This window comes from Astatotilapia calliptera, chromosome 5, assembly GCF_964374335.1.
Source record: "Astatotilapia calliptera chromosome 5, fAstCal68.1, whole genome shotgun sequence".
Classification (NCBI taxonomy): domain Eukaryota; kingdom Metazoa; phylum Chordata; class Actinopteri; order Cichliformes; family Cichlidae; genus Astatotilapia; species Astatotilapia calliptera.
In genome coordinates, this window is record NC_137426.1 from 24,930,802 (window position 1) to 24,957,403 (window position 26,602).

General features: G+C 41.4%; 1 protein-coding gene across 2 annotated transcripts; it reads right to left on the reverse strand.

The window, feature by feature from the left end:
• Positions 1 to 2,401: 2,401 nt before the first annotated feature.
• On the reverse strand, positions 2,402 to 24,810 carry mapk14b (mitogen-activated protein kinase 14b). 2 transcript variants are annotated; one of them, XM_026168380.2, is made up of 12 exons: positions 24,354 to 24,810; positions 18,761 to 18,890; positions 12,568 to 12,626; positions 11,588 to 11,699; positions 9,929 to 9,958; positions 9,527 to 9,574; positions 9,284 to 9,398; positions 8,377 to 8,448; positions 5,897 to 5,976; positions 4,700 to 4,778; positions 2,909 to 3,082; positions 2,402 to 2,828 (listed from the first exon to the last, which is right to left on the reverse strand). In XM_026168380.2, the coding sequence occupies exons 1-12, from the start codon at positions 24,470 to 24,472 to the stop codon at positions 2,761 to 2,763; spliced, it is 1,086 nt and encodes a 361-aa protein (XP_026024165.1). In that variant the 5' UTR covers positions 24,473 to 24,810; the 3' UTR covers positions 2,402 to 2,760. The 2 variants fall into 2 exon arrangements, with proteins under 2 accessions (XP_026024165.1, XP_026024164.1); XM_026168379.2 differs by lacking the exon at positions 5,897 to 5,976 and adding an exon at positions 5,308 to 5,387 and having other exon boundaries at positions 24,354 to 24,790.
• Between the last annotated feature and the right edge of the window lie 1,792 nt (positions 24,811 to 26,602).

Consider the following 26,602-nt stretch of genomic DNA (forward strand, 5'->3'; position numbering starts at 1 on the left):
TTCAGTTTTGTATTTTTTTTGTAAGTGAAAATATTTTGTAAGTGAAATTCATGCTCCGTTTGGTTGAGACCAGGTAACTGACTTGGCCATTGAAGAATATCACAATCAGCCTTGAAAAGGTCTTAGGTTCCTTTTGCAAGTTGTTTCGGCTCATTATCCCTTTGAACTGAAGAACTGTGATCAGTTTTGCAGCATTCATCTGCATCGGAGTGGAGAGCCCTGCACTTCAGAAGTCATCCTGCTACTTCTTTCAGCATCTACATCATAGGGGTCTTGGACTATCGATTGTGTGAGTTGTCAAATGAGCAAAGCACAGCTAACTGTGAACACTGGCATCCTTTAACCTTAAATGCAGATGTGCAGCCGATCCTGGTTCTGTTAAAACGTCTCTGTCATTGTTGTGCCGTGTATCTGTGGAGTGGCTGTTTGGAGGGCAAAAGTCAGATCACTCCTCACATGCACAGCCTAATCTATGTGGCTTTGTTTGTGTTTAGGCGTTTTATCTTTAAGATAAAGCAGATTTTTTCTGAGAGAGTGTTGCTGAGTCTGAAGTGCACTGGAATCTTGGAGTCTCTCTGAAAAGCCCAGCAGGCTTTCAACCCGTCACACACCAGATGACAGACAAGCTCTGCTCTACTTGTGCTATGCTGCCATCCAATGGTGACATGCTTAAAAAGGCAAGGCAAAAGCTCACCCAATGAATGAATTCTGTTACAGCTTTGAAAAATAGTAGGCTTTATTTTCTAATGGTGGTATTTACAGGTGGCGTGGCCTGCTATCTTGATACATGTGGTCAAAAAAAACAAACAAAAAAACCCAGAAAAACATATTTCAGGCAGACGAAGTGTAACCAAATTTACTAATGACATCGGGATATGGACAAAATAAATATCCTATCTAAATCAATGCAGTTGTTTAAAAATGATAAAATATGAGGCTTCGGCATTGCCCTTCAGCATCCAGTGAGTAAACATATGCACTTTCCTGCATACATGTGACACCCCCCCCCCCCCCTCCTCTAAATTACTCTAACAGGCTTCTGGTGCTGCTTATAAAACAATCATTACAGAATCACAGAATAACATGAAATCTTGATTTAGCACACAAAGAGTAAAATAAAACATTAGAAAAATCACTACATTTAAAACAAGCGGCTGAAATCAAACATGACTGATGTCTGATATTGTTTGGGTGCCAAAGGCAGAGCAACTGTGGATACAGCTTGCGTGTCTGACTTTTCAAACGCTTCACATTGGAAGCATTTTGTCATAAAAGTCTTCACACTAAAGAAATAGTTTAGTGGTTTGTTAGTCAATAAATGGTGACAAATATGCCACCATTAAAGGATATGTTTTGGGTTTCTTTTTTTAAAAATTGTGATAATTTGTTGGGCCGTGAATCAAGGCGCGCTGTAAACACAACCTCAGCAACGGTAATTTAGCAAACTGAGCAGAATGTATCAAACTGATTCCAAACGATCTCTTGATAACATTGTCGGCTCTTGATATGAAAGCTGTAGCCACTGTGGCTCAAGTGATCTATGAAATTATCGATGACACATTTGGATACTAATACAATAAGCTCTCCATAAATAATACAAACAACCTTAAATTCTGACAAATAATATTCTCTTTTACATCAATATACAAACAATATAAGAAAAGATCATAAATATACGGCGCAAACTGGCGCTCCAAACATTCCATAAACATTAATAGTACTGTTTCATAAATGCAATATGATTAAATTACATTGTCAGCTGACGTTGTGATGGAAAAACATTAAAATTTGAATAAACTAGTAAGCCAAAAACTCTGGCTTTAACATGCTGTGGTGAAACTGCAAAGATTGGTGGCTGTTCGCTGAAACATTCATGTGAAACAACACATGTGCGAGAAGACGGAAGAAGCTTACTAAAGTAATAGATGAAAATGAACACGTGGGAAATGCTCTCCTTGGGAGGGGGGGTTGCCATGTGTAAAACTCAATCATTAAGAAATATGAAGCCTTGAATTTTCCATACTGGGCTGAATATTTTACATATTTTGGCGTATCCTATACATATTCTAAATAAATTACACACAGTATTGGTTTATATGCCATTCTAGAACAAACTGTCAATGTGGGCGGCTGACGAGCCTCAGTACTACACGTGTGGTAGCCGTTTTTCCCAGAACGATTTATGTACAAATACTGTTTCTGTAGTATCTACATAGTTCTATGTACTCGTAGAAATAACAGAATTTAAAATGTGCCAAAAGATACACTTCACACTCAGCATGGTTTAAAACTTTCCAGAATTGTTGTCCTACAGCATTATTTTCAGCCATATTTTTTTTTAATAAAATACATAATACATGTTCCGTTATTACAATTTGCCTGGAGATACTGACATGTAATGTTTTCTTTTTTTTTTATTTTTTGCTGTGTATGTAGAATAAGGGACAGAATATAAAGAATATATGTCTGAGATAAAAAAATTACTAATGCATAAGGAGAGTTAAAGTCTACCTCAGCACGGTGGGATTCATGTTAAGAAAAACAAAACAGCAGAGCAGGGGACGGTATGAACACGATGTCAAGTTTTTTGTTTTCGTTTCCCTGATAGAGCAACGTCCCCCCCACATATGAATGACGGCAGGCACTTGAATGTCATCGCTGTGCGCGTGTATGAGGAAAGTGGCGGATAGTCACATGAGACCGATAGTCTTTAGAGAGTGTTTCTTGGAAAACAAATCGTGGAAGAGAGCCGCTTCCTCCTCAAGATTCCATGTCGTCTTCGTCGAAAGATGGTGGCACGAAGCTGATGACCTCGTCGTAGGTTAAGGCTGAGAACAGATAATTGAAATTACTTTCCAACATACAGAATAAATAACCTTTAAAATCTATTTGGTTTCTAACAACTCACCTTTCCATTCCTCAATTTCCAGCTCACGGCTTTCAAAGCTCTGGTCGTAAGGCTCTGCTTCAGGCTCGTCATCTGGATCGTGATACTGGGCAAAGTAAGGGTGGGCCAGAGCCTCAGATGCTGTGATCCGCTTGTCTGTATCAAGCACCAACATTTTCTCCAGCAAATCCACCGCTAAAAGAAAGAAAGGAGACAAAGGTGAGTATGAGAAAAACTACAGGTCAGAGCAAAAAGGTCCAGAATGCTAACTTTTCTGTCAATATATGTACTGTGACTGCAGTCGATGCTCATATTAACTATCGGCAGCCTTTCAAATAATGGCATCAGCTTCTGTTTGTGTAAGAAAAAAGGTCAGCCTATACTAAACACTTTGATTCCAGTGATCCCAGCTCCATTAAAATGCTGTGCTGGGACCTTAGGAGAGCTTCTATAAACTACTGAATCATCGGTGTGCTTAGTTTTTCACAGCACTGCACAAAGTCTTGTGAAAACCTTCTTTTTCACATGACTGTATGCAGTGAAGACTTTGAAGAAACTGAGCGTGACAGTGACAACTGATTGTTGTCATTGTCACTAGTCGGTACCAGATGTACGGGTCGTTTAATCCAATTGTTTTACATTTTAATTGATACCCAATGCCAATAAAGTCTTTTGTCCTAATGTTATGCAGCCGTCTTCCACCAGATGGAGCACGGTTGCTGAGAAACACCATAAATCTATTAATCTGGGCCCGATTTTGGGGGTTAACGCTTTTACTGTTAGTTCTTTTAAAGGAGAAAAAGTGACATCATGCATACAAACGGGGGAAATAAGTTTTCCCTGATGGGTGGATGGGCTTTTGATAGGGTGAGGAGTTCAGTCATTCATGATGTCGACCCCTGGGTAAAGGGTTCCGACTGGGCATGTTCTACCGAGAGGAGGCCCAGAGGAGACCCGGGACCCAGTGGAGATAATACGGCCTGGAAATGCATCAATTTTTCCCCGGACAAGCTGGAGGACTTTGTTTTTTTTAAGTGGTTGTCATGAATTTTTTATCTGCGTGCGTCATTCATAATGCAGCTTTGCAGAGTTTTTCACATTAAACAGTTTCCAAAACTTGATAACAGAGTCTCTTAGTTTAAGAGTAGTTGGTTAGTCTAATTTTTTTCCCTCGTTTAGTCGACTAGAAAATCAGTCACCAGGAACATCCCCAGTCTAAAAGCATTTTATCTAAAGCATTTATACAAATACTGTGTGCTGTAAAATGCATCAAGTCAGTGACGGAATAATCCTACAATGACATCCCCTAGATTATCTGCTGAAGAGCTCTTTATGACTCGAGGTGACAAAAGTTAATGTAGCTTGTTCACGTTACATAACTTGACATTGGTTACGTGAAATAATTTCCTGATGTGGTACGAGATGCACATGAGAAAGCACCCTTCACTAATCCAACTCGGCTGTCACCTGTATCCATTCTGTGTGGGGTTTTTTTTAACTTGATTGATTTAACATGCATAGCAATCAGGGTTTTTCCTGGCGTGGAGCTGGTCTTTGTGCAGTAACTACACATGCAAGCACAAATGCTTCATGTAAAGCAAAGCAAATGAGACACTGTTATTTCATGCCAGTGCTAATTGTTTTTCCTTTTGCACTAGCTAAAGCTAAAAAAAACCCCACTGTGATAAAAAAAAAAAATCTTGCCAAAACAGATGAAACCGCTCCCCCATTATTATAACTACCACCACTAGAGGGAGCCAGTGAGCCAATAGCAGCCTAACCCAATGGTGTCATTCTGAAAGAGGAACTTACCAAGAGGGTTGGCACCAATAAACACGTCAGCAAAGTTTCTCTTTGGCATCTGGGGAAGTGAGTTGATATAGTTCCTCGCCTGTGAGAAAACAGAAACAAAGAAGTGTACTGTAAAAGCAAACTGCAGAAGATTTCCAAGTAATAAGGCAGCTTTTAAACTGCAAAAAACGTGCAATATTTCAATAGAACTACAATACTAAACTGAATTTGCCTGTTGCAAGACAAACTGTACATCCTCCCATTAAGCCATGTTCCAAGCATTTTAACTAACACCCAAATCACATGCATTACATAAACACTGTGGTATTATTTTCATAGTCAAATAGGATAGATGATCAGAACACGCTGGCTGCACTGGCAGAGCACTCTCATAAGCCTTGCTGTGAAAAGCATGACAAGTCAAAGAGGAAAAAGGGAATGTGTGGCGTGAGAGCAGAGGACAGTATGCAGAAAGGAACTGGTAGGATATATTTTAAACATCAAGTCTAGCTGCATTTATCTCTAAACAGTAATGTAGCTATCAGCTGATGGATGACTGCAGCATGGCCCTGATTCCGGCTGTGGGGAAGAGACGGGGCATGTGGGAAGACGAAGGGAACTTGTCTCACCTCGTGGCTGGGCATCCTGCTTATTAGGGAGGCTGGGGGCGTCCCTGTCAGGCGCATTATCTGCTGCAGCTGGTTTATATCTAAACCTTCTGAGTCAAGGGGTATCATAACATGGAGGTCAGCACATCAAAGAGCAGGTGTAGTTAGGAAGGTGGATGTATAGAAAGGATAGGGACTGGGGTGGGAACACACACGGGGTGAGGATGAGGAGGATGTGAAAGAAAGGAAGACAGTTTCTAAACTTTAATATAAAGAAAACCTTCATTGTCTGCAACCTATATTCAGATAATCACGAACACTGTGGTCCAGTTTGGCACTAACGTTTTTACTGTCACATAAAAGTTATCAGCGTGGCTCTGAAAAAAGTCATAGTACATGCTGGAAAGAAGCAGAAATCAAAGCACTGTGCTCAAATGGGATAAAAGCAGAGTGTTAAGAGCAAAACAGGTGCAGTTAAGAGGTAGTAGCATTGACACCAGGTCGTAAAATAAAGAGCCAGGGCAACACAAAGGCAACAGGGAGGATGGGCAATGCAAAAGAAAAGGAAAAAACAAATAAATAAAACAAAACTGGATGGGATGGCACTCACAGACTCTGAAGAGATTTTCATCAAGAGCTCAGGCCCTGGCGTTCCGACGAGCATCATTATAAGCTTCAACTGATCAATATCTACCACACTCACATGAAGGAAAACAGAAAGGATGGAGGACGTAACGGGGACAGAGGGGTGAGAGGTACAACTGTCGATGCTGTAGCCTGTAACTGATAAAGGTCCACTTATTCAAAATAAAAGATATCAAGCACCAACTAAAAATCATACAACGTCACACTGATGCATAAATATTCACAGATGATTGACTATGACTATATCACTTACTGTGACTGTGTGAAGTATTAAAGTACTTAAAAATGACTGAATGTAGATGCAATAGAAAATATCAAAGCAAATTATAAATGAAAGACCAGAAGCAATCAGAGTTGGAGGTGACATTGGTGGAGCTAACAGGCTACAGTGCTGTAGTTTCTGTGCCTGCTGTGGTGAAAAGGAAAAGCAAAACTTCTACTTCACCCATCACAAACAAAACAGAAAGTCTGGCTGGAATTTTCATCCCTCAGACTCAAGGAGGTTGAACATGGACATTTTCAAAAGCTGCTTTTATTCTGGGCATGCTCTTTCATAAATGTAATTCCTGTTGTTTTCTACCTGAATTCTTGTTAGTGTCTAAAGAAGTCCTTGTTTTTGTTTCTCATCTGTCTGCTGGGTCAGGGATGAGATACTACTCTAGGTGGAGGAGCTCAAGTATCTTGGGGATCTTGCTCACGATTGAGGGAAGACTGGAGGGTGAGATTGACATACGGACTGGGGCAGTGTCTCTAGTGATACGGATGCATCGACCTGTTGTGAAGAGAAGGCTCATAATAAAAGATAAACTGTTGTTTTATTGATTAACCAAAGGGTGGCTGGCTCGCCCTTAGAGACAGGGTGAGGAGCGGGGCCATTTAAGAGGCTCGGAGTAGAGACGCTGCTCCTTCACATCGAAAGGAGGCAGTTTGGTGATTTGCACATCTGATGCCTCCTGAATCCTTCCTAGGCATACCCTGTGACTTCGTATCCCCCCCCCAGATGAGCTGCAAGAAATGGCTGCGGTAAGGGTAGTTCCGGTATCTCCGCTCAGACTGCTGACCTCATGACCCGAACCCAGACAGGCGGTAGAAAATGGATAGATGAATATGCATAAAATTAGGTGTGCAACTAGTGATTATAACTCACCGTGTAAATCTTATGAACAGTGATAAAACCATCACAGACTATTGAATCTACAAAAAATTGAGAATCTGGAATAGTGTTTATAATTCTTAGTGCAGACAAGCTGAAACTATAAAATAATTGTCCACAAAGTTTCAGATAATCATTTGATCCATCAACAAAAATAAATGAACTAACTACTGCGTCTCCACTCTGCAAAAATGTCACCAGAAAGCATGACAAGAATTCTCTAAATCACATCTAACGAGCAGTTTGAAGTGATTTGCTCATGCTACTGTTGACACACTACTACCTAGTACCCAAAATATGAACCACATACAGTTGTAGTATGTCTACTATTTAACATTTTTAATCCCGGTGCTATGGGAGTGCACCTGTACTTACACTGTACAAAGGCTAATGAGATGCATTGTATCCACAATCCCTCCCATTCTACTCATGTGCAGAGATCAGCTTCCATTCAGACAAGTAAAAGGAGACAGACCAGAAAGACTGCTTGCTGTATATTCAAACAAGCACTGTGGGTTGGTAGCTCCACTACATCACAAAGCAGTTTCGACACATTCAAGCACACATACCCCTGCAAGGCATGCAGCGAAGAAGGTGTAGATCGGCTGATTGATTAGTTAGAGCAGGAATTATGAACACGTTATGAAACAGATTTTGATCTTTAACAAAACCACCAACTTGGTGGCGTATGCTACCTTCTATATTTAAAGGTGTGTGTGTGTGTGTGTGTGTGTGTGTGTGTGTGTGTGTGTGTGTGTGTGTGTGCGCGCGCGCTAATTTACAGGGTTTTCCGGTATGTTTTTATATCAAATCACATGACAGCTCTGCTGTGTGTAAGGGTTTTGTGGGAGGGAAACAGGAAGGTAGTGTAAAAAGTATCGTGGAAAAGCAGTGGAGATAAAAGTGGGCAGCACTGAGTCATAGACCACAGGGCACTATTAACTCCATATGAGAGTGTGTGTGTGCATATCATGCACACACACGCACACTTTCCTGGCTATTCTGGCATGTAGCTCACTGAATTCAATACTCAGCAATGCTTTTAAGTCAGCCCAACTAGGTAAAATGGTGCTTTTGTCTGTGCTTGCAACAGTGCTGCAGCAATAGATTCTGTGAGAGCCTGGCAGTGAGTGCACTGGACAACAATTCTTATATAACTAGTCTAATACATATTTGTAAACCGTGTGCATATAAGCAGATTGAACTCAACCAGTACCTCCTCCTAATCTAACACAGACCTGCAGGCTGGCTACAATCTGACATTTATTTTAGCAGCAGAGGTGGAAGGATACGGTCTGTGCCAGGGAAGAGTGTCCGTCCTGTAAGTAGTTCAGCCATGATGCAGCCCACCGACCAGATATCCACTATTAAATAAAAAGAAATCATTTCAAACATGCATCTCAACAAATCCTTTAGATATGACACAAATCCAAGCTTTTCAGCATAATGCAGAACAACACAGCTGTACGTGCATGCTGCACATGCATATGCAAATGCAACGATGTAATGGTATCATCCTGTAATCTTCACTACTTGCGGTGAATTCAATGAAGTCTGCCTTGTTCTTTTCAGATTTAAACGCTGCTTCCTGATGAGAGCTGAGACTGCAGTTTTGTGACAGCATCCTGACAATTTGTCAAACTGTGAACGAACTGCGCTGCATTACGTTGTGTTACATGGGCAACGTTTAATTCAATAACTCTCACTGTTAAATAGGAAGAGAATTTCAACAAATTCAATTTTTTTTTTCACAAACCAAACGTTTCAAAGCTGCTGGGGAAGGCACAGCTCAAAAGCACAGCTAAACAGCTTGCACAGTTTAAGTCCACATTCGTTTATTTGCCCATTTACACCAACACCACTTAATGCTTTGTAAAGAAAGTGTGAAGCAGAACTAAATGGCACTCAACAAGGCAAACGTCTGTTGTGGATGATTTAGGCTGATGAAAAGGCCTCTAAACATCATGTTGAATAAACAAGAAAATTGAAAAGCTTGAAAAGCTGTCCTAGTTTCTCTAAAGTTGTCTCCTTATTTATAGAGAAGAAAAAACTTAGTATCCTTGTATGATCACTGCACACATAACCCCCCACATCATTGTAAACGCATGACTCTTGACTTGTAACAGATGTCCAAAAAGCTATTTCAACACACTTTTATGAAACTGCACTCAAAACATGATTGAATGTCAGTGTGCGTACCGGTCATGTTGTAGTGCATCCAGTTGAGCATGATCTCCGGGGCGCGGTACCACCGTGTGGCTACGTATCCTGTCATTTCATCATCCGTGTGCCGTGCCAAACCAAAGTCCAGGATCTGAGTGATGCAACAATGCATAGGCGACATAAAGACAACCAAATGAGACATGACTGAGCACCTTTAGCTCGACAGCAAGTTATATCGCATATGGTGAAGCTTGGATCTGAAACAATCAGTCTCCTCACCTTAAGCTCACAGTCTTCATTCACAGCCAGATTACTGGGCTTCAAATCCTGAGGAGAGAGGGGGAAAAAAAAGAGTCCAGATGAGAATTTAGAAACAACAGGGAGACATCCTGCTGGTATTGCTACACATGTCATCATATTGCAAACATTTGTGTATGTTTTTTGTTTTTGCACTCATTCCTTCAATTATATTTTTAATCCACAATCAGAAACGTAAAACATTCCAAACCAAATTTTTATTTTATTGTCGTGTTAATCTGATTACTTCAAGCTCTAGTGTATAGATTTAATAAAACACCATCCAGAAAAGCTAAAGTGCCATTAATGGTTCTGTTCAGTTTAACCAGCACTGGACTGTTTTTCTTTGCAGACACTGACACATTCAGTGAGGCCATCACTTACTCTGTGGATGATATCTGCAGAGTGGATGTACTGTAGGGGGGAAAGAACATAAAAATATTTAAATGCTAATGCATCCATCCATATGGAAAGCATGCAGTCACAAAAAACACCTCACTTACATTAGTGTGTATTAGCTTATGGTATTTTAAATGTACACCAGCTGAACTCCCAAGCGATAAAACGAGCAGAACATCAACATAACTAGTGTACATTTCTTTAAATAGTAATCATTCAGAAATACCACTAACATCTTCCTTCGTAGCCAATCATCTGCCTCAGCCTCCTCTTCTGTCCATAAATTTTCTCTGAGGTCCATATTCAGCATTCTTCGCCCAGTGTATCCACTTTACCTCCTCTGCAAATGCTCAGACCATCTTAGCCTTGCCTGTCTAGCTTTGTCTCCGAACTGCTCAACTTGAAACTGTCCTTGTGATATGGTCATTATCTCCATCCTGGTCACTCTCAGTTAAAATTGTAACATCTTCAGCTCGGCCTCTCGTCTTTTCGTCAGTGCAACCGTCTAAAAACTGTACAGCAGGTCTTACCATCCCTTTCACTCTTGCTGCTATCCTTCTGTCACAGATGACCCATGACACACGTCTCCGCCCACTCCACCCTGCCTGCACTCTCTTCTTCTCCTCTCTTGTGCACTGTCTGTTGCATTAGATTGTTGGCCCCAGGTTTTTGAATCTGTCCACCTTCACTAACTCTACTGCCTCTACACATCTTCACTATTACACCTGTCTCTCCCTCACTGACACACACATGTATCCTGTCTTATTTCTACTGAGTTTCATGCCTCTTCTCCAGAGCATACCTCCACCTCTCCATGTTTACTACAGACTACACTATCATCTGCAAACATCACAGTCAGCGGACACCCCTGCTGCACACCTCATCTGCCATTCTACCCATCACCACTGCAAACACGAAGCAGATCCCTGATCCCCATCTTGAACACTTCTGTCACTCGTACTGCACACCTCACCACTGTCCTCATACATGTTGTGCACCATCATGACTTCCTCATGCAGTACCACAGTTCCTCTCTTAGCACCCTATCATATGCTTTGTCTAGATCCACAAATATAAGCCAAAGTTTCAAAACCGTTCTCTCCTCTGAAATGTAACTACAAGAAACACAATCACAGCAACTCTGACATATCTGCTTGCTCTCAACAAGTGGCGTAAACAGGTGATTGACAAAGATAACACTTTCATGGAACAACAAAATCAAGTGTGTAATAGGCTGTAATCATACATGGTTTGCTCACATTACAAATACTACTAGCTGTAGCTGTATCCAGTTAACTTTTTACAGTCTGTGTTAAGACTCAACTGAGCAGCATTTGCTCTTTCCTGCATTGCAACAATCTGCAAAAGAGGAACTGTTGAATTTTATCCATTCACTTTCAGTTGCCACTGTTTGCAGAAAATTTAAAAAAACAAAACAAAAACAAAAAATAGTCACAAGAGTGGCACAGAAACGTCGTTGCCAACTAGAATTCAGCTGGTCTAAACGCAGAACAATGCAGATGCATCTGTGGTCTAGTGAGCTAGCTTTGCCTGGTTCCACAAGGCACCGCTTTTGCACAGATTGAATGCAAGTCAACTTTTAGGAGCAGCCAGTTTTGAGTTGAAAATGAGGGCCTCGCTGACCTTTAAGCCTCTGAGGATCTGGTATATGAGGAACTGGACGTGGTCATCCGTGAGCTTCTGACACTTCACGATGTTGTTGAGGTCTGCACCCATTAGGTGTGTCACCAAGTACCTGCAAATCAAACAGCCAATCAGATGTAATCTTATAATTCAGGAAAGTCTCTCTTTGATTTCTCCTGCAGCTTTATTTAGTTTAAACTTTAAAGATTTAATTTTTGCAGATTAGCAGGTCTGTGTAAAGTGCAGCTAACGGTGTTTTTGATAAAAAAATCATTCATCATTTTCTGTAAGAATTATTTCTAAATGTGGCAACTTAAAAGTTGGCAAGATTAAAGTGATGATAACAGAAAAACAACACAACAGAAAAAAAACAACACTTTTTTTTCTCAACAGCAAAATATTTAAACAGAAAGTAAACCACTTGAAGGAGGCCAGCAGTGATTGTAGTATATATATGACCTCTTTAATCACACAGCACTAGTCCAAGGTCGTTGTCAAAGAACGAGGTGTTCGTTAATGGTCACGTGAAAAGATAAGCACCACGTCTTTGGCTAAACTTCACCTCGTGTATGAGATCGCGTTGAGGTTCATCTCACATTTCCACAAATGTGCAACATGCTGATGACGTTACACCATGCAGAGAATTCAAGGACGCTGATTGACTATTCTGCACACATACACTGCCAGATGGCTGTTACCATGGAGACTAGCTGTGATGTTCCTTAGGAGCACGTGTTCACCCTACATTCACCTTGGTACCACTCGCCACATGCTGCTCTCTCATGATGTTAAGAATCCTCGTGCATCTCTAACTAGTTTTGGCTATCGAGGTAATCTTGCGATTATCTGCTGGCACGAACGCTTTCATTGTGTAAAAAGTGAAGCTTATAGACGCTGAGACAGTAAGCAAGAAAATAAACAAACTGAACGAGTGAGAAGGAGAAAAGCAGAGAGCAAAAAAGAAAGAAAGAGTGACTTACACATCGTTAAATTCCTCTAAGCTTGTCGCTGGTGAGAAAACATCTAAAAGGCCGATCACCTGAAGGAAAAACCGAGAGGTCAGAGGTTAGAGACAGTTAGCAACTGGTTGGTGGGTGAAGTTTAATTTAGTTAAATAAGCAAACACCCCACCCTGAATCACCATCTTATTATAAGAGAGGTTTAAGCACTGTAGTGATCTCAGCACCTAGGCTGTCAACGCCATTTTGCCTGACAAAAAAACAAAATAACAGATCATGTTATCCCAGCTGATCACGGTAACTGGGGTCCCAGCCAGGAGACTGGCCAAGAGGAGGTAGGGCCTGGCACAGGGCCTTGGCTGTGCTCTCCGTAAATAGGCCACATAAGGCCACAGACTACTGGAGGGGCCATAGGGGTCCAGTGCAATGTGGATTGCAAATAGGGATGGAAATTGAGAACGGTTCTTGTAGAGAACCGGTTCCAAGTAGTCAAGATCCTTGGAATTGTGTGTCTGCCTGCATATCGGTTCTTGCACTCTCACTATGATCAGCTGATTTGTGTGGAGGAAAATTGTGGCGTTGTCTACAGTTTGGACATGGACATTACTTTTATTTTTATTGCACAAAAGGATAAGAGCGCGTTGGGAAAGTGGAGACTGCTCCAGGGCATAAACAACTGCATTATACTGCTAACAAAGCTTTGGCTCTTCGCAAGCACCTACACAGACATAATGCTAACGCTAAGCTAGCCAAGAACCCAGAGTGATTTTAAAGCTGAGTAAATGTTGACACCCGGCCAGCACCGTGATAAAGTGAGCCGTCACTTGCGGTGAAGCCGATGCTGAAATCAACAGGTAACAAACCAATGAGCAGCCAGACAGCAGCTTCCTTTTCTACCTGTTTGTGTTTCTAAAGTAGAAACACAAACAGTCTCTTTGTGCTGGTTTTCATCTTTGTGTTCATACCTAAATACTAGGGGTGCAACGATACACAAAATTCACGGTTCGGTTCGGTTCGATACTTTGGTGTCACGGTTCGATATTTTTTCGATACAAAAAAAATGTTCATGCCTTTTTAATTTGTCATTTATTAAAATTATAAATATATATTTTAACTCAAAAGTACAGTTTTTAAATTTAACCCTAACCCTTGTGCGTGTTTTTTATTTTGACAGCGAATGCGCACCACTTATGTGCAGCCCTGGTTATTTAGCTCGTCATATTGCAGCCACAGAAATTATTTTGTCCATGAAACCATAAAGCTGCACTTTCTTTTTGCCTTATAGTCTGATTTGTCATAACTTCTCAGTTTTGTGGTAAGCTTTTCTTTGGCTGTCACTTCTTCACCCTGACCTGTCTTATTTGGCTCAGCAGAACTAAAATATATATCTGTCTGTGAAGGTTCTCAGTCATCCAGGTTATCGTAGTCAAATATAAATCCTGCTGCTTTTACACACGCACTCACATAAGCTCAGCGATTCTCTGCGCGATCAACCTCTCACATGTTTAAGCTTGCTGCGGGAGATTTCACTTGTCATGTTTGCATAGTAAGCTAACAATTAATAAGACTATGTCAGAGGAATTGGTGCACAAATTATCATCACTCACAGATCAGTGCTGTCATTGCAAAGTGAAAGCAAAAAAACAAGCGCAAATTCAAACGCGATTTCAATATGTCACATATTGACAGTGGCTCACCGATGCCAATGACATAATTACCCAGCTACATTTCTGAAAGAATGCAAAAGCATTGACATATATTTTTCCTTCCTACAATAGCCCGACTGGCAGGGCAGAGATAGATTTTGGTAGCCCGACTGAAAAGATCGCTAGCCCCGGGACGTCGGGCTAGCGATATTGCGAGCCCTGTATCTGATTGAGGAATCACTCATCTTTGGAAAAAGAGAGTTTATTACAGAGAAATGGCTCTTTCCAAAATAAAAGCTATACTATCCGCTTCTTCTGGGCTATATTCTCAGCAGCATATTAAACATGTAAGGAGAATCATGTGCTAACAGCTGTCTAAATGACTCGGCTAAAGTTAGTAGCATGCTTGTTGTTTTTTTTCTGCTTCCACTTGTCTTTGCACTAGGATGATGTCGGCGTAAATGTGCAGTCATATTCGTTGTGTTCCCACTAGTGCTTTCAGGTTAATCTCGTTGAAATGACCTTAACGCCACAACATGGCAAATCTCCGTTAACGAGCTACCGCCGATCGCTCCGTGCATGGGGCTGGACGGCCAACACGTTAACGAGCTAACTGCGCTAACACACTAGCTCCCACCCATGTAATTGAGCATTGCATGGCACATCCAACATACTGTTTTACTTTAGTCCATGACTCGCTTACCTTCAGGGTCATACGTCACATGAAAACCAAAATAATTCCAAACGCCAGATCTGAATGAGGGTGCGGGAGGTCCATGTTGTAAGGAGAGCTTAACTTCTGTCTCGCTAGCTTGCCCTGCGCTCTTCCTTCTGATGATGCTGTCTGTGTTGAGCGCTCAGTGGATCTGCGTTAGACTACTCCGCCTAGGCTGCACTGTCGAGCCTAGGCGGAGTAGTCGAACGCAGATTCACTGAGCGCTCAACACAGACAGCATCGTCAGAAGGAAAGTTGATAAAATAAATTACAAATGTTGTATTGTTGGATACATATGCGTACCGAACCGAAAGCACTGTATCGAACGGTTCAATATCGATACGAATATCGTTGCACCCCTACTAAATACTAAAGGGAAAGATCACGTGTCCTCATTAGAATAGCTAGCCTGCAGGTTTATACTGTTAAATTATAATTATGTATCAGTGTGTTTCAGTTCATTTTACAGAGTAAAATGAAAGTAACGTAATGAGTAGTATAACGAATGTCTTTCTCCTGGGTGTAATTAACGTACTGCATTACTTTTAATAAAAGTCTTCTGTGTGATATGTGTAAAAGCTTTTTTTTACTTTACTTTTTTTGACGAATGACGCAACACCGATCAGAACAAAGAGGGGAAATACCTCTAAGATCCATGTAATTCATTTGCATGAATGTAATGTCTTTGATATGCTGCTTAGAGATGGTCTCAAAGTGAAACCATTGAGAATCGATAAGAAATCAAATCGCTAAATTCTTATCAATTCCAAACCCTAATAGGAAACAATGCATATTGCACAGTATAGCAATAATAATAATTAAAAAACAAAAAAACAACAATAATAAGCAAAGAATTTGTTGCTGATTTATGTTCAATTTAGTGTTAGCACTAGGTGCTGTGCTTAAGTTACCTCGTCTCTTCAAAGGAAGTAGTGAACATTATTTGGTTGATGCATTATTTAGGATAATCCACCAAGCTGACAGCACAGGCACCTTTCAGGTAGTTAAAGTTGCATGCAACCGGTTATGCTGGTTCCAACAATGCAAAGTTATTTATAATGGCTTATAAATGCTGGATGCATTATTCCTTTTTTTCCTCTAGCAATACAAAAGCTTTTAGAGATGGGGTGTGTTCTGGAGTCTTTAACCTAGAATACACTGTATTTGCAGGGTCCTTATCCCCTTTCCACAGTCTCTTGCACAATAAGTTTGTGATTGTATGAAAAAAAAACAACGTAATGTGTGAAAGTGACTAAATATGGATGCATACAATCACTACAGTTGAATATCTGCAGCTTCACGTTGCATCAAAATAAACTAAAGAAAGAAAAAACAGAAAGTCTTCTTATTTATGTGTCTTTCAGCAGTACGTGTATTGTACACACACTTCAGGCATGCATATACACATGCATGCAGACATACTGGCAGAGAGTAGCCCTGAGTGCTACCCCCACCCCCTGGAGTCAGGGGAACTGAGGTAGATAGGTATTGTAAAAATACTGGAGCGGCCCACCCACACAAGACCTAAATCTGCAGCTGATTGGTGGGCCACGGCCACAACAAACAGCCGATTGGTCCACTCAGGCTTTCCAAACTCAAAACTCGGGGAGTCTCCTGGCAACAGCATGAGCAAAACACAGAATCCCTCCCTATGTAAGCCACAGATATGTATTAAAGCACAGAGGATTTATGAACAGAAAACCACCGCAACTTGATGTTTTTTTTCTTCTTCCTGTTAGTACAACAAAAAACCTGGCAGCAGCATGTTCACGCCGAGATAAGTGAGATTCTTTATCAGAATGACATTTCTACGCGACGTTACCGTCTTGCCTTCAACACAGCAATACAGGCACAGACTCTGTATAATCCTCCATAATCCGTATTCCACGTAAAACCTGTTTTTCAAATGCACTGGTGTGTTTTTCCCCACAGTGCCAGCGCACAGCGCAACACTAATTCCAAAACTGCTCGAGTTGTAACAGAAGTGAAATCAGGGCTTGTGCAAAAAACAGGATCTAAGAAAGAATTTTAAAAAAATACAGTAATGTGTGAATGCTGAGCCAAGTGCGCTCGGACTGAACCACAGCAAGTTCTGGCATGGGCGATGACGTTTCATATTAAACTTTTTTCACAACATAAGGAGACCTGGATTTTTTTTTACGGTGATCTGGCATGTTCTTGTGTACATTTCTTCCAGGTGGCCTTTCATCTAAATACATGTAAGGCAAGCTAAAAGGTGCGCTTCTTTCTCACATTTCCATAAGATTTGAATAACTTCTGCACAGCAGCTTCTAATCAGAGCAAACAGGCACACTCTGAGTAGCAACAATCCCAAATCAGATCTTCCATTTAATGACTTCATAGCTGTCATTTATTAGAAAGACTACCCTACGTGTGTTGTGATAGCTTCTAGAGTTGCGCAACACTTATTGCATGAATTCTGTGAGCGCCTGCAATGAGTTCTTAAAGCTAACTAAACAGTGCAGAATACAGCTAATATTACATTAAACCGTAACTTTACAAGATGGGCTTTCATTTAACTGTGAGGTTTGTTGTACTGTTGTTAGGGGGTTTTCCCCTTTAAGACTTTCCATGCTTCTTACAGCTAAAGTTTCTTTTTTTTCCCTCTGTGAGCGTGCCTTCTGAAAATTTTCACTTCACAGGTGCTGCTGGCAGATGATATCTCATAAAGTCCACTTGCATATATTGTGGCAATCTAAATATTTCTACCTCTTCTCACACTGCACACTTCCCTCTTTTCTAGAAATATTTAAACTCATATACAACATTCACCAGGTGGATTTGTTTCCACACAGGACTCAAAAAGCCTTCATCTGCACGCCAGCTTGAGAAATAATTGCTCACATTTCAAAACACATAAAGATCCTGTCTCTCTGGTCAAAAGCGTAACCCCGGATGAAGCAACAGCACAGAAACCAGGAACAATGTTTGCGTTTTGTATGCGGGCAAGTGTCTGCATGTGCAGTATCTACACACACACACACACACCAAAGCAGTGATTATAGGCGGGAAACTCACACCAAAGGCAAAAAAGTTGAGATACTTAGCAAGATTTCTTTTTAAAGTTGCAGCTACAAAATAAGATTTAAAAAAAAGACACCACAGTAGGTGATGGGGCTGCAGATGTAAACCCGTTTGGTGACTCATACCTCACCAAGCAACATCAAGCAATAGGCGTTAGACGCTAGCAGGGGAAAACCTCCGTTGTGATGTCCTGTTAGCATACACAGTTATTGCCTGAGGACAGTGTACCCGTGCCTGCTCATGCTGACACACGAAAATACCAGAAGGACTAACACTGGGGTTTAAACATGACAGTTAAACTCTTGTTTTTTAGTCAGTTCCAGGTAGTTGACATGCAGATGCTGTGATGTTAAACTGAGAGTACCTATCCTTTCTTTGTAGGTGGCTCAAAGTCAAAACAATGCAGACGCTAGCAGAAATATCCTACCACATAGACTTATCACCTTATCACTATGTTATAGATGTGTCTTTACATGCTTTCCTTTTTTGAATTCCTGCACGAGCTACATGTTTTTTCAACTCTTTCATCGTCATTTTTCAGCAAGTTAACCCCTCAAGCGCCATCAATCCAGCCTGATCAATCCATCAGGCTTGTTACATCCACCAACTCAAAGATATGGTCAGAAGTCACGAAAGCGACTGATCCTTTTGTAAACCTCGTGTGCTTTTCCATGTCCACTTGCATGCCACAATTCCTTTAGACGTTAAATGCACAATAAATGTTGTGTAAATACTGAAAAAGAGGCGAGCAATCACTGCCGCTTGCTGAGAGGTGGAGGTGATGTTTCCCCAGTTGTAGGTGACTTACATTTTCATGCTTCATGTGTTTGAGCAGTCGCAGCTCTCTGTAGGTCCTCTTTGCATGGATGATGGACTGGAAAGGTCTGGACAACTTCTTCACTGCTACCTTCAGGTTCGTCTTCACATCAAACGCCGAGCTGAAAGAAAGGTAACGTGTGAAACGGGTGGGCTCTTAACAGAAAAAAGAAAATGCATCGCTACCAACAGCTGTCACATAAAAAACCCAAACATTTCTCAAACTGACAATGAGATTCTTCATTAGACTGCGTAGGTGTCTAACGCAGTAAACAAAGCAAATACTTACATAACACCGAGCGCTTGGTTTCAGTTCTTATTACACTCTACAGTCTAAAGTTGAATAGGGAACATGATTGAACCTGTTCTCAAATATCAGCAGCATGGTGGGCAATGACACAGGAGTGTGAAAATACAGCAGCTAATTACTGAAAAACAATTAACTGCACAACATGCTGGTTGATGATCAGCAGTCTCCAGATAGAGTAAAACATTCATCTATTATAGAGCTGCTGTAAACTGTTGTTTACATGCTACAGAGTGTTCTAACATTAATGTAACCCAGCTGACTGTCTGACTTTGCACAAGATGTCCACAACCACTTGTGACTGACCACTGAAAGTCTGTTATTGCAGCTCTATTTGGAGAATTGGTTCTTTTTTCCCACCATTCAAGAAAAGCACGGCTGACGTCTTTTTGAAGGCCCAATCTGTCAAAACATTATTAGTAGTATTTTTATCACAGGAAGACAGCAAAACAGATCATTTTATGTAACAGGAACAAAACACACACAAAAAAAACACAAAAGAAAAAGGTCTTATAATTAAGTGTGGGGCCTCAATTTCCTCTTTTGTCTACACAACTGTCAACATTCAACAGCTGATTAATTCAAAACGGTTCAATGTGCTGGATATCTCATTTAACTCGAGCAAACTCAAAATTAGCAACTGCCTGGTAAATGTGATGGAGATGTCACAGATCTTTATTTTTCTTCAATTCTGGTAATGGTTAATGTAGACGCCAAAAAGCATAGACACGAAAAAGATGAGTGAAATGAACGTGTTTTACTTATTTACAATAACAAATAGTTGAGCACTGGTTGACTCTTAAGATTATTAGACAGACAATGTGAAAGAGAAGCTTGACATTGCTGTATTTCCTTTATCTGTGAGGGAAGGCAACCTACTTACAATTAACCACATTCCTTCCAGGTCAGTCAGATACGGTACATCGTGCATAGATGATTGCAACATCTTTAAATCTGTGCTCCCATATGTGTGTTCGTTGTTGTTCTTGTTGTTATTTTTACACCGCAGACCAACTAAAACAAAAAGCAGGAACTGCATGGAGTGACACAAGGAAACCACCAGAACTAGACTAGCGGGCCAGTTTTTCTGTTGCCTTTCAGTTTAAAAGGATATGGGAGTCAGTTTCTCTTGAAATGCTTTGCTCAAACTGTCGACCTTTTAAAATTAACTGCACACACCTATGGCTGAGAGTGCAACGCCACGCACAGGAGAAGTGTTAAAACTGATTCTGTGTGAGTGACAAAGCTATGACCCAGAGTGCAACACATCCATAATAAGAACATTAAGATAAGCACTGTGTTTTTTCCAGTAAAGCTGAGATAATCTCCCACACCCAATGTGCTCCATGTCAGAGGCTTGCAGAACAACTTTAATGTGTCAGCAGTGAGGGAAAACCCATAGTCAGTAAACAGTGTACCAATCCTAAATGGCAAAACAAAGGCACACGCACTCAAACTGCTGCTAATTTGTAGGGCAAACAAGATGGGTCTAAGCATACACTATCCAATTAGTCAGCAGTAAATGGAACTGCCATAAGAAATGGCCATAAAGCGTAGACTAAAAAAGGAGCAACAGCTTCACAGGGAAGTAGAGAAGCAGCACGCTGACTAACAGAAGGCCAGAGTGAGCAAACAGGCAAATATGTGCTGTAGATGAGTCGTCGAGATGTCTGTAGTAACTGTCTTATAATCGTAAGACGTGCACGTGCATCGAGAAAGCTGGAACGCTGCATTTGTGCACTCTTTATCTGAGCACAAACATGTATACATTGGATTTCATATCAGAGCATGACGGGGTTCGTGTACGCCATCAACGTGATCGGCACTGCCAAATCTTACCACACGCAGTATCATTTTAAGTAACGAGCCATAACGTATGATCTGTTCATTATTGGTGAAATAATTGACACGGATTAAACTCAGAATTATAGCAACAGAACACATTACAATTTTTACTCTCTGTGTTGCATTAACACTTTGAGCCACATACTTCACCTTAGCGCAGGTCAAACGAGAAATGGTAGTAACACCTCTTTCTGCAAAACAAAAAAGAACCTCATCTAACCTGTATGTTTGTTAGGAACAACAATGCATCATAATCCTCAGTACACAGTCACGGAAGGAAGCAACCGTAAGACGACAGAGTCATGCAGGACACCGTGTCCTGAAAAGCCAGTAAAACAATAGGTGAGAAGCAGAGTGAGTTCTGATGATTGATTCTGAATTTCAGAGCAGCAACGCAGTCAACGCCACACTCCCAATCATCATCGTCATCATCAAGCTTTCCTGTAGCTGGGGACGAATCATCAGTTCATGATGAGTGCATTGTGGTGCAGGAAGTGTTTTAATATGCGCACACAATGACATAAGGCACAGCAGTGCTTGCGATAAGGCTTAATTTCCTCTGGGCCACTCAAACATCAATGTTAGACATTAAATGATATAATAAATATGGAAAGTGGGGTGACTTAATGATCTGGTGACGTTACACCATGCTTATCGTGTTTACTTGATCTTTGAAATAATCTCATTAGAGCCATATTCCAGCTAATAATAGCAATCATCATCGTTTAATTGATTTATCAATGGCATTATTAACACAAACCTGCTCAGTTAACAGACCTACAGATGAGGTCGACTCACCTATGTCTACTCTATCACCTAGTCACACTCACAAATCAAAGTAATTTTAGAAGTTGGAAAACTTAAGTATGTTTTTAAAATCTAAAGAAATTGACTAGCAAGTGTTACCTACAGAGATTTGGCACAACAGGACATTCAGACCATGATTTTGCTTGCTAAAGCTGTCGGAGGGAAAAAAAACAAAAACTGCAAAAAGTCGTATTTGTGTTTTAGGGATTCAAACTCTAATCCATAACTTTATACCAAAATGAGGGGGTTTACTTTTCTGACATCACTGATGCATTTGGTCATAGACCTCACATGACCAGCTGCTAAAACCAAAGTCACAAAATTGCTGCTTTTGGGCACAAGCTGAAAAATCATTGCACTTTTCTCTGACGTGACAACCCAAGGAGCCTTGTGCAATTCTTTCTTCATCAGCAAAATATGAAACACTAAATGCTGTCTGACAATGTAAAAAAAAAAAACATACAAACAAACAAAACAAAAAAAACAGGAGCACATAAAGCCATCATTCCAGGTAAAGAAGTTCTGAAGCTGTAACTTGCAGCTTAATAAATATAAACAGAATCATTTAGGTCGAATTTCAACTTCATGAATAAGAAATGTGTGTAAGCAGAGCCAGAGTTTACCCTGCATTATCAGCTGGAGCTGTGCCGAGTAAACTTTAGGTTGCAAATTTGCCAAAAACAGTTTAGGCCTGTCAATAACGAGTGTTAATCTCAGCATGCTTTGAAAGAGTGCCCATGAAAACGGGAATCTGCGGATCTGAGAGTATGTCTTTGCACAACACTGACATTACAACATACATATGTAAAAAAATTAAAAAGCTTTGTGATACTGAGCAGCGTGCTCTTTACTGGGCTGTCTTTTCTTTTTATCTATGGCTAAGAATATTTCTGCCCTGTGTTAAAGTACCTACACACACCCTTAGCTGGGAAGCCTACAAATAAAAGTGCAAGGACACATTGAAATCCCAGCCAGCAGCTATTACTCCACACCAGCCCTGGCTATCCATTCAAGTCTGTCATTCAAAAAATAGTACAGCCAAGATATAAGTAGATATCAGTAGTGTTATTATCTTTGGTGTATGCGAGTGCAAAGTTGATCAGGCAATTCAAATGAAAAATCCACACAGTTAATGCCTGTGGCTGTTTTACTGAGTGGAGAACTCAAGCAACATTATGGTGGAGACAACAAAGACTTGGCCCGCTGAGTGCCTGGGAGCATGTGCCCAGCTAACCAACAGCCGTGACATGTTGGTGGAGGAGCTATGAGGTTATTTATATTTTTCCAGATACCATCTGAAGGGCTTTAGAGGCACACTGCTCTCTGGACCACTCTAGTTGCAGATTTTTTTATTCTTTTTTGTTTTTGGGAAGTTGCATTACGCAAAAGGTTTTCCACAAGAAAAGCTGACAGCTCCTTACAGAAAAAAAGCACAAAAAAAAAAAAACCCCACAGGAATTTTCAAAAACTAGCTGCTTATGGCAGTGCTCACATTTTGCCTTGGAAGTGGTGCATTTTAAATTCGTAACAAGAATAAGCCTCATTCAATGGTCATCTATGAACATATGCCTTGCATTTGGCTTTGTCACTGGTGCTTCCAAACCCAGTTATTGTCTTAAGGACAAAATGAGGTCATCCACCATCCACCACTAAAAACTGCACAAAAAAAACAACCTTTACAGTCAACAGCTGAAGAGATGAAAGTGCGGCCAAAATGAGTTGTAAAGTTGTAATTACGACCCGCTGCTGTCCATGACTTTGTACTGACTAGAAGGCGTCAGGGCTGATGCCACTACCTAACCTCGGGACCGTGAGTCATGCGTGTACCACAGCGGGCGAAAGGATGACATCATTCTAGAGTCATCGACGTCGTCGGATGGGCTCCTGTAGAAAGCGCTCACTGTGCATGAGGGGGGCCTACTTTCCGAAAACCACGTGACGTTCTGGTACTCTGCAGGCTGCACCCAACTAGAAATGCATAATATATGCAATGTGCGGATGTGTAAAGTGCCAGGCAGCACATACAGCAACACGGCAATTATTTCAAGTGGAAAACGCGTGCTTCGTGACGTCCTGGTTAACCCTTAAACTGTGTAATTGTTACAGATGTGATCTGATAAGGAAGAACCCCCCACCACCACCTTTTTTCCTTTTCTTTAAACCAGATGATGCAAGCATAGACATGTCGCACATGTAGCCTTCTGTTGATAAAATATTTGTTTTTTTCAAAGCAGCAGTTAAACTTCGCCCTGGGGCCATCACTGTGCTTACCGTACGCTACAAGTTACACCAGGCTGTTCAGGCGACACGAGAGAGTAAAGCAACAAAGTCAGAAAAAAACGTGCACAAATCACAAACAATCCCCACCCGCCGAAAAAATGCGAGCTACTGTGTGGAGTGTGCACGGCTGAGCTACCGCGGCCCGAGTATTAGGACGTAAACAAAGGACACAAGTTATATCCCCGTGTCTTCCACGGACACCCTGCGCAGGCTGGTTAAGCAGCCCGGCGACAGATAGCTCTCCCGGGCCACTGTGGTTGGTGGGAAGTCGTTTGGTCGTTGTGCAATCGCGCTGTGTGTGTGCACTAGCTCTCTCGCTCGCTTCTGCTGTGCAACAACAACTTACCACACGGATCCGTAAGCACCGGAACCGACAGGAGATAAGTTCTGGTAGCGCTCCGGGACTTCCCACACGGTTTTGTTGAGCTCCTGTCGGTAAAACGTGGGTCTCTCCTTCTGCGACATTCCTGCGGATTCACCAGCCCCGCAGTGACAAAACAAGCCAGCGGAAACTTCTGCCCTCTCTTCTCCTCCCTGTGCGGCACGACGTGCGGTAGTGATGCTGCTCTGCAATAAAACTCTACACGGAGCCGACCCCGAACAAAGCAAAGAAAACCCAAAACAAAAAACTCCAGCCGCCTTGTCGTGCAAATTTCGGTGCAGTTGCGCAGGTAAAATCCCACTTCTCCGTGCACGCCGGGAGGGCCGTCTGAAGATAACTTCCCCTACGAAGCTCTTTGGGGTCAGGAAGCTCAGTCTGGCTTTCGCTGGATTTTTCGCCCTGTCCCCGCTTTGCTGGGCGCGCGGAAACGTGTACGCGTACGTCTCTTCGCTCCTACGTCAGCCAGTGCGCGCTCACGTAGCGATAAATTTATCTCGCGAGAATTTGGCCGCTATTGGGAAACTAGGGGATATCCCATCCCCACCGTGTACAGGAGCGGGAATCTCCCCCTCCCGTTATGTTAATTGCGACACGTTTCTCCTCTTTAAATGTTTACGTCAGGCAGTGGAACATACAAGTATGAAAATAGTTATCAGATGAGCAAATGAGCTCCGTTTTAACCATCTGAGAGAGATCTGAGAGAGATCCTGCTTCAAGTTAAAAACAATAGGAATATCTGATAATATACATGAGCAATATAACACTCACAGGGGACATCTTTAGCTGAGTAGTACCGTTTCCCTGCTACATAGCTCATTTACACTGTGGTACTTTAATAATACTTTATTAATGTGGTATTAATGCCAGACCATTACTTAATTATAGAGTCCTGACTGGTTAAACAAGCACAGCATTTAGGCCCTTTATATAATGCCCCCAAGCAAAACCTGGCTTGCTCTCACTAGCTGCATACCTGATTGCAAATGAACCTTGACACCACCTGTATGTCAATAAGGTGTGACAGCTGCTTGAATTTAATTACACTGGAAAGTCCAAGATTGTTTATTAGCAAATTTGGTATTTCTAAGTGTTCACATGTCACTAAAGGTCTATCACTCATAACAAGAAAAGCAGACACACAAATAATAACATGAATGATGGTCAACTTCTGTTTTAGTGCCCTTTTAACGAACACGCTGACTCACACTGTCATAACTCAGAATAGACCACGCCAGGATTGGAAATACAAATTCCACCTGTGCTTTCCTTCCTATCACAGTAAATGTATCAGACAACTCTCAAAGGACTCCATGTCCCTCAAAGTACAGAAAGTAAGGCATATTCCTACAGATAATAACTTATCTGCTGAAGGTTGCCTTTAATAACAGAGAATGTTCACAGAGAGGGCATTGGTGGCAAAAGACACTGAAAGGCGTGTGACACGTGTAAAGAGGTACAAGGTTCACTAGGTGCTGAGCTGGGGGTTAGTGGTCTTACAGAACCAGAATGATCTACAAACTCGGTGCAAACTTTTTACACTAGCCTCAGCACACAGTTATCCCTCATGACACATGCTGAAGGCATCAATGCTGCTGGGGGGATTTTGCTGGGGGGTTTCTGCAGCAGACGTTGGTGGGTAAAAATGAAACCAGCAAAAACACTGCTATATTGAGGGGGGAAAAGTCACTTTACCTCATGAGAAATGACTTCAGATCCCAAATATGACGACAGAGATTTTTAAAAAGAACCGTGCTACTCCACAGGAGTGACAGAAAACAGAGTCAAAAATGCAAATGTTGTCAGGGCAAAACTCAGGTAGGTTGCAAGATGTGCAAAGCTGATGTAAACTACAGTTGTATCACAATGGAAAACAAAAAGAAAAAAAAACACAAGGACAGGGGTGAATATACTTAATACACTCACTGGTCACTTTATTAGGTAAAACCTAATAGTATTGGGCTGGACCCCCTGTTCTCTTCAGAACTAGTTTAATTTGCAATTGTACAGATTCAGCAAGGTTTTGGAAGAGGCCATTTGAGTACAGTAATTGTCACGTTCAAGAAAATGATTTGAGCTTTGTGACATGGAAGCAGTCATCAGAAGGTGGATACACTGGTCATAAGGATATGGACATCATCAGCAGAAATACACAGGTAGGCTACAGTGTTTAAACAATGCTCATTTGGTATTAAGGAGCCCAAAGTGAACCAAGA

Coding starts and splice junctions, on each gene's coding strand:
- mapk14b (XM_026168380.2), bottom strand. CDS start 24,472: ATGTCGCAGAAGGAGAGACCCACGTTTTACCGACAGGAGCTCAACAAA. Junction 18,891..24,353: donor GGTGCTTACGGATCCGTGTG/GTAAGTTGTTGT, acceptor CCTTTCTTTCAG/CTCGGCGTTTGATGTGAAGA. Junction 3,083..4,699: donor TATTGGTGCCAACCCTCTTG/GTAAGTTCCTCT, acceptor TCTTTCTTTTAG/CGGTGGATTTGCTGGAGAAA.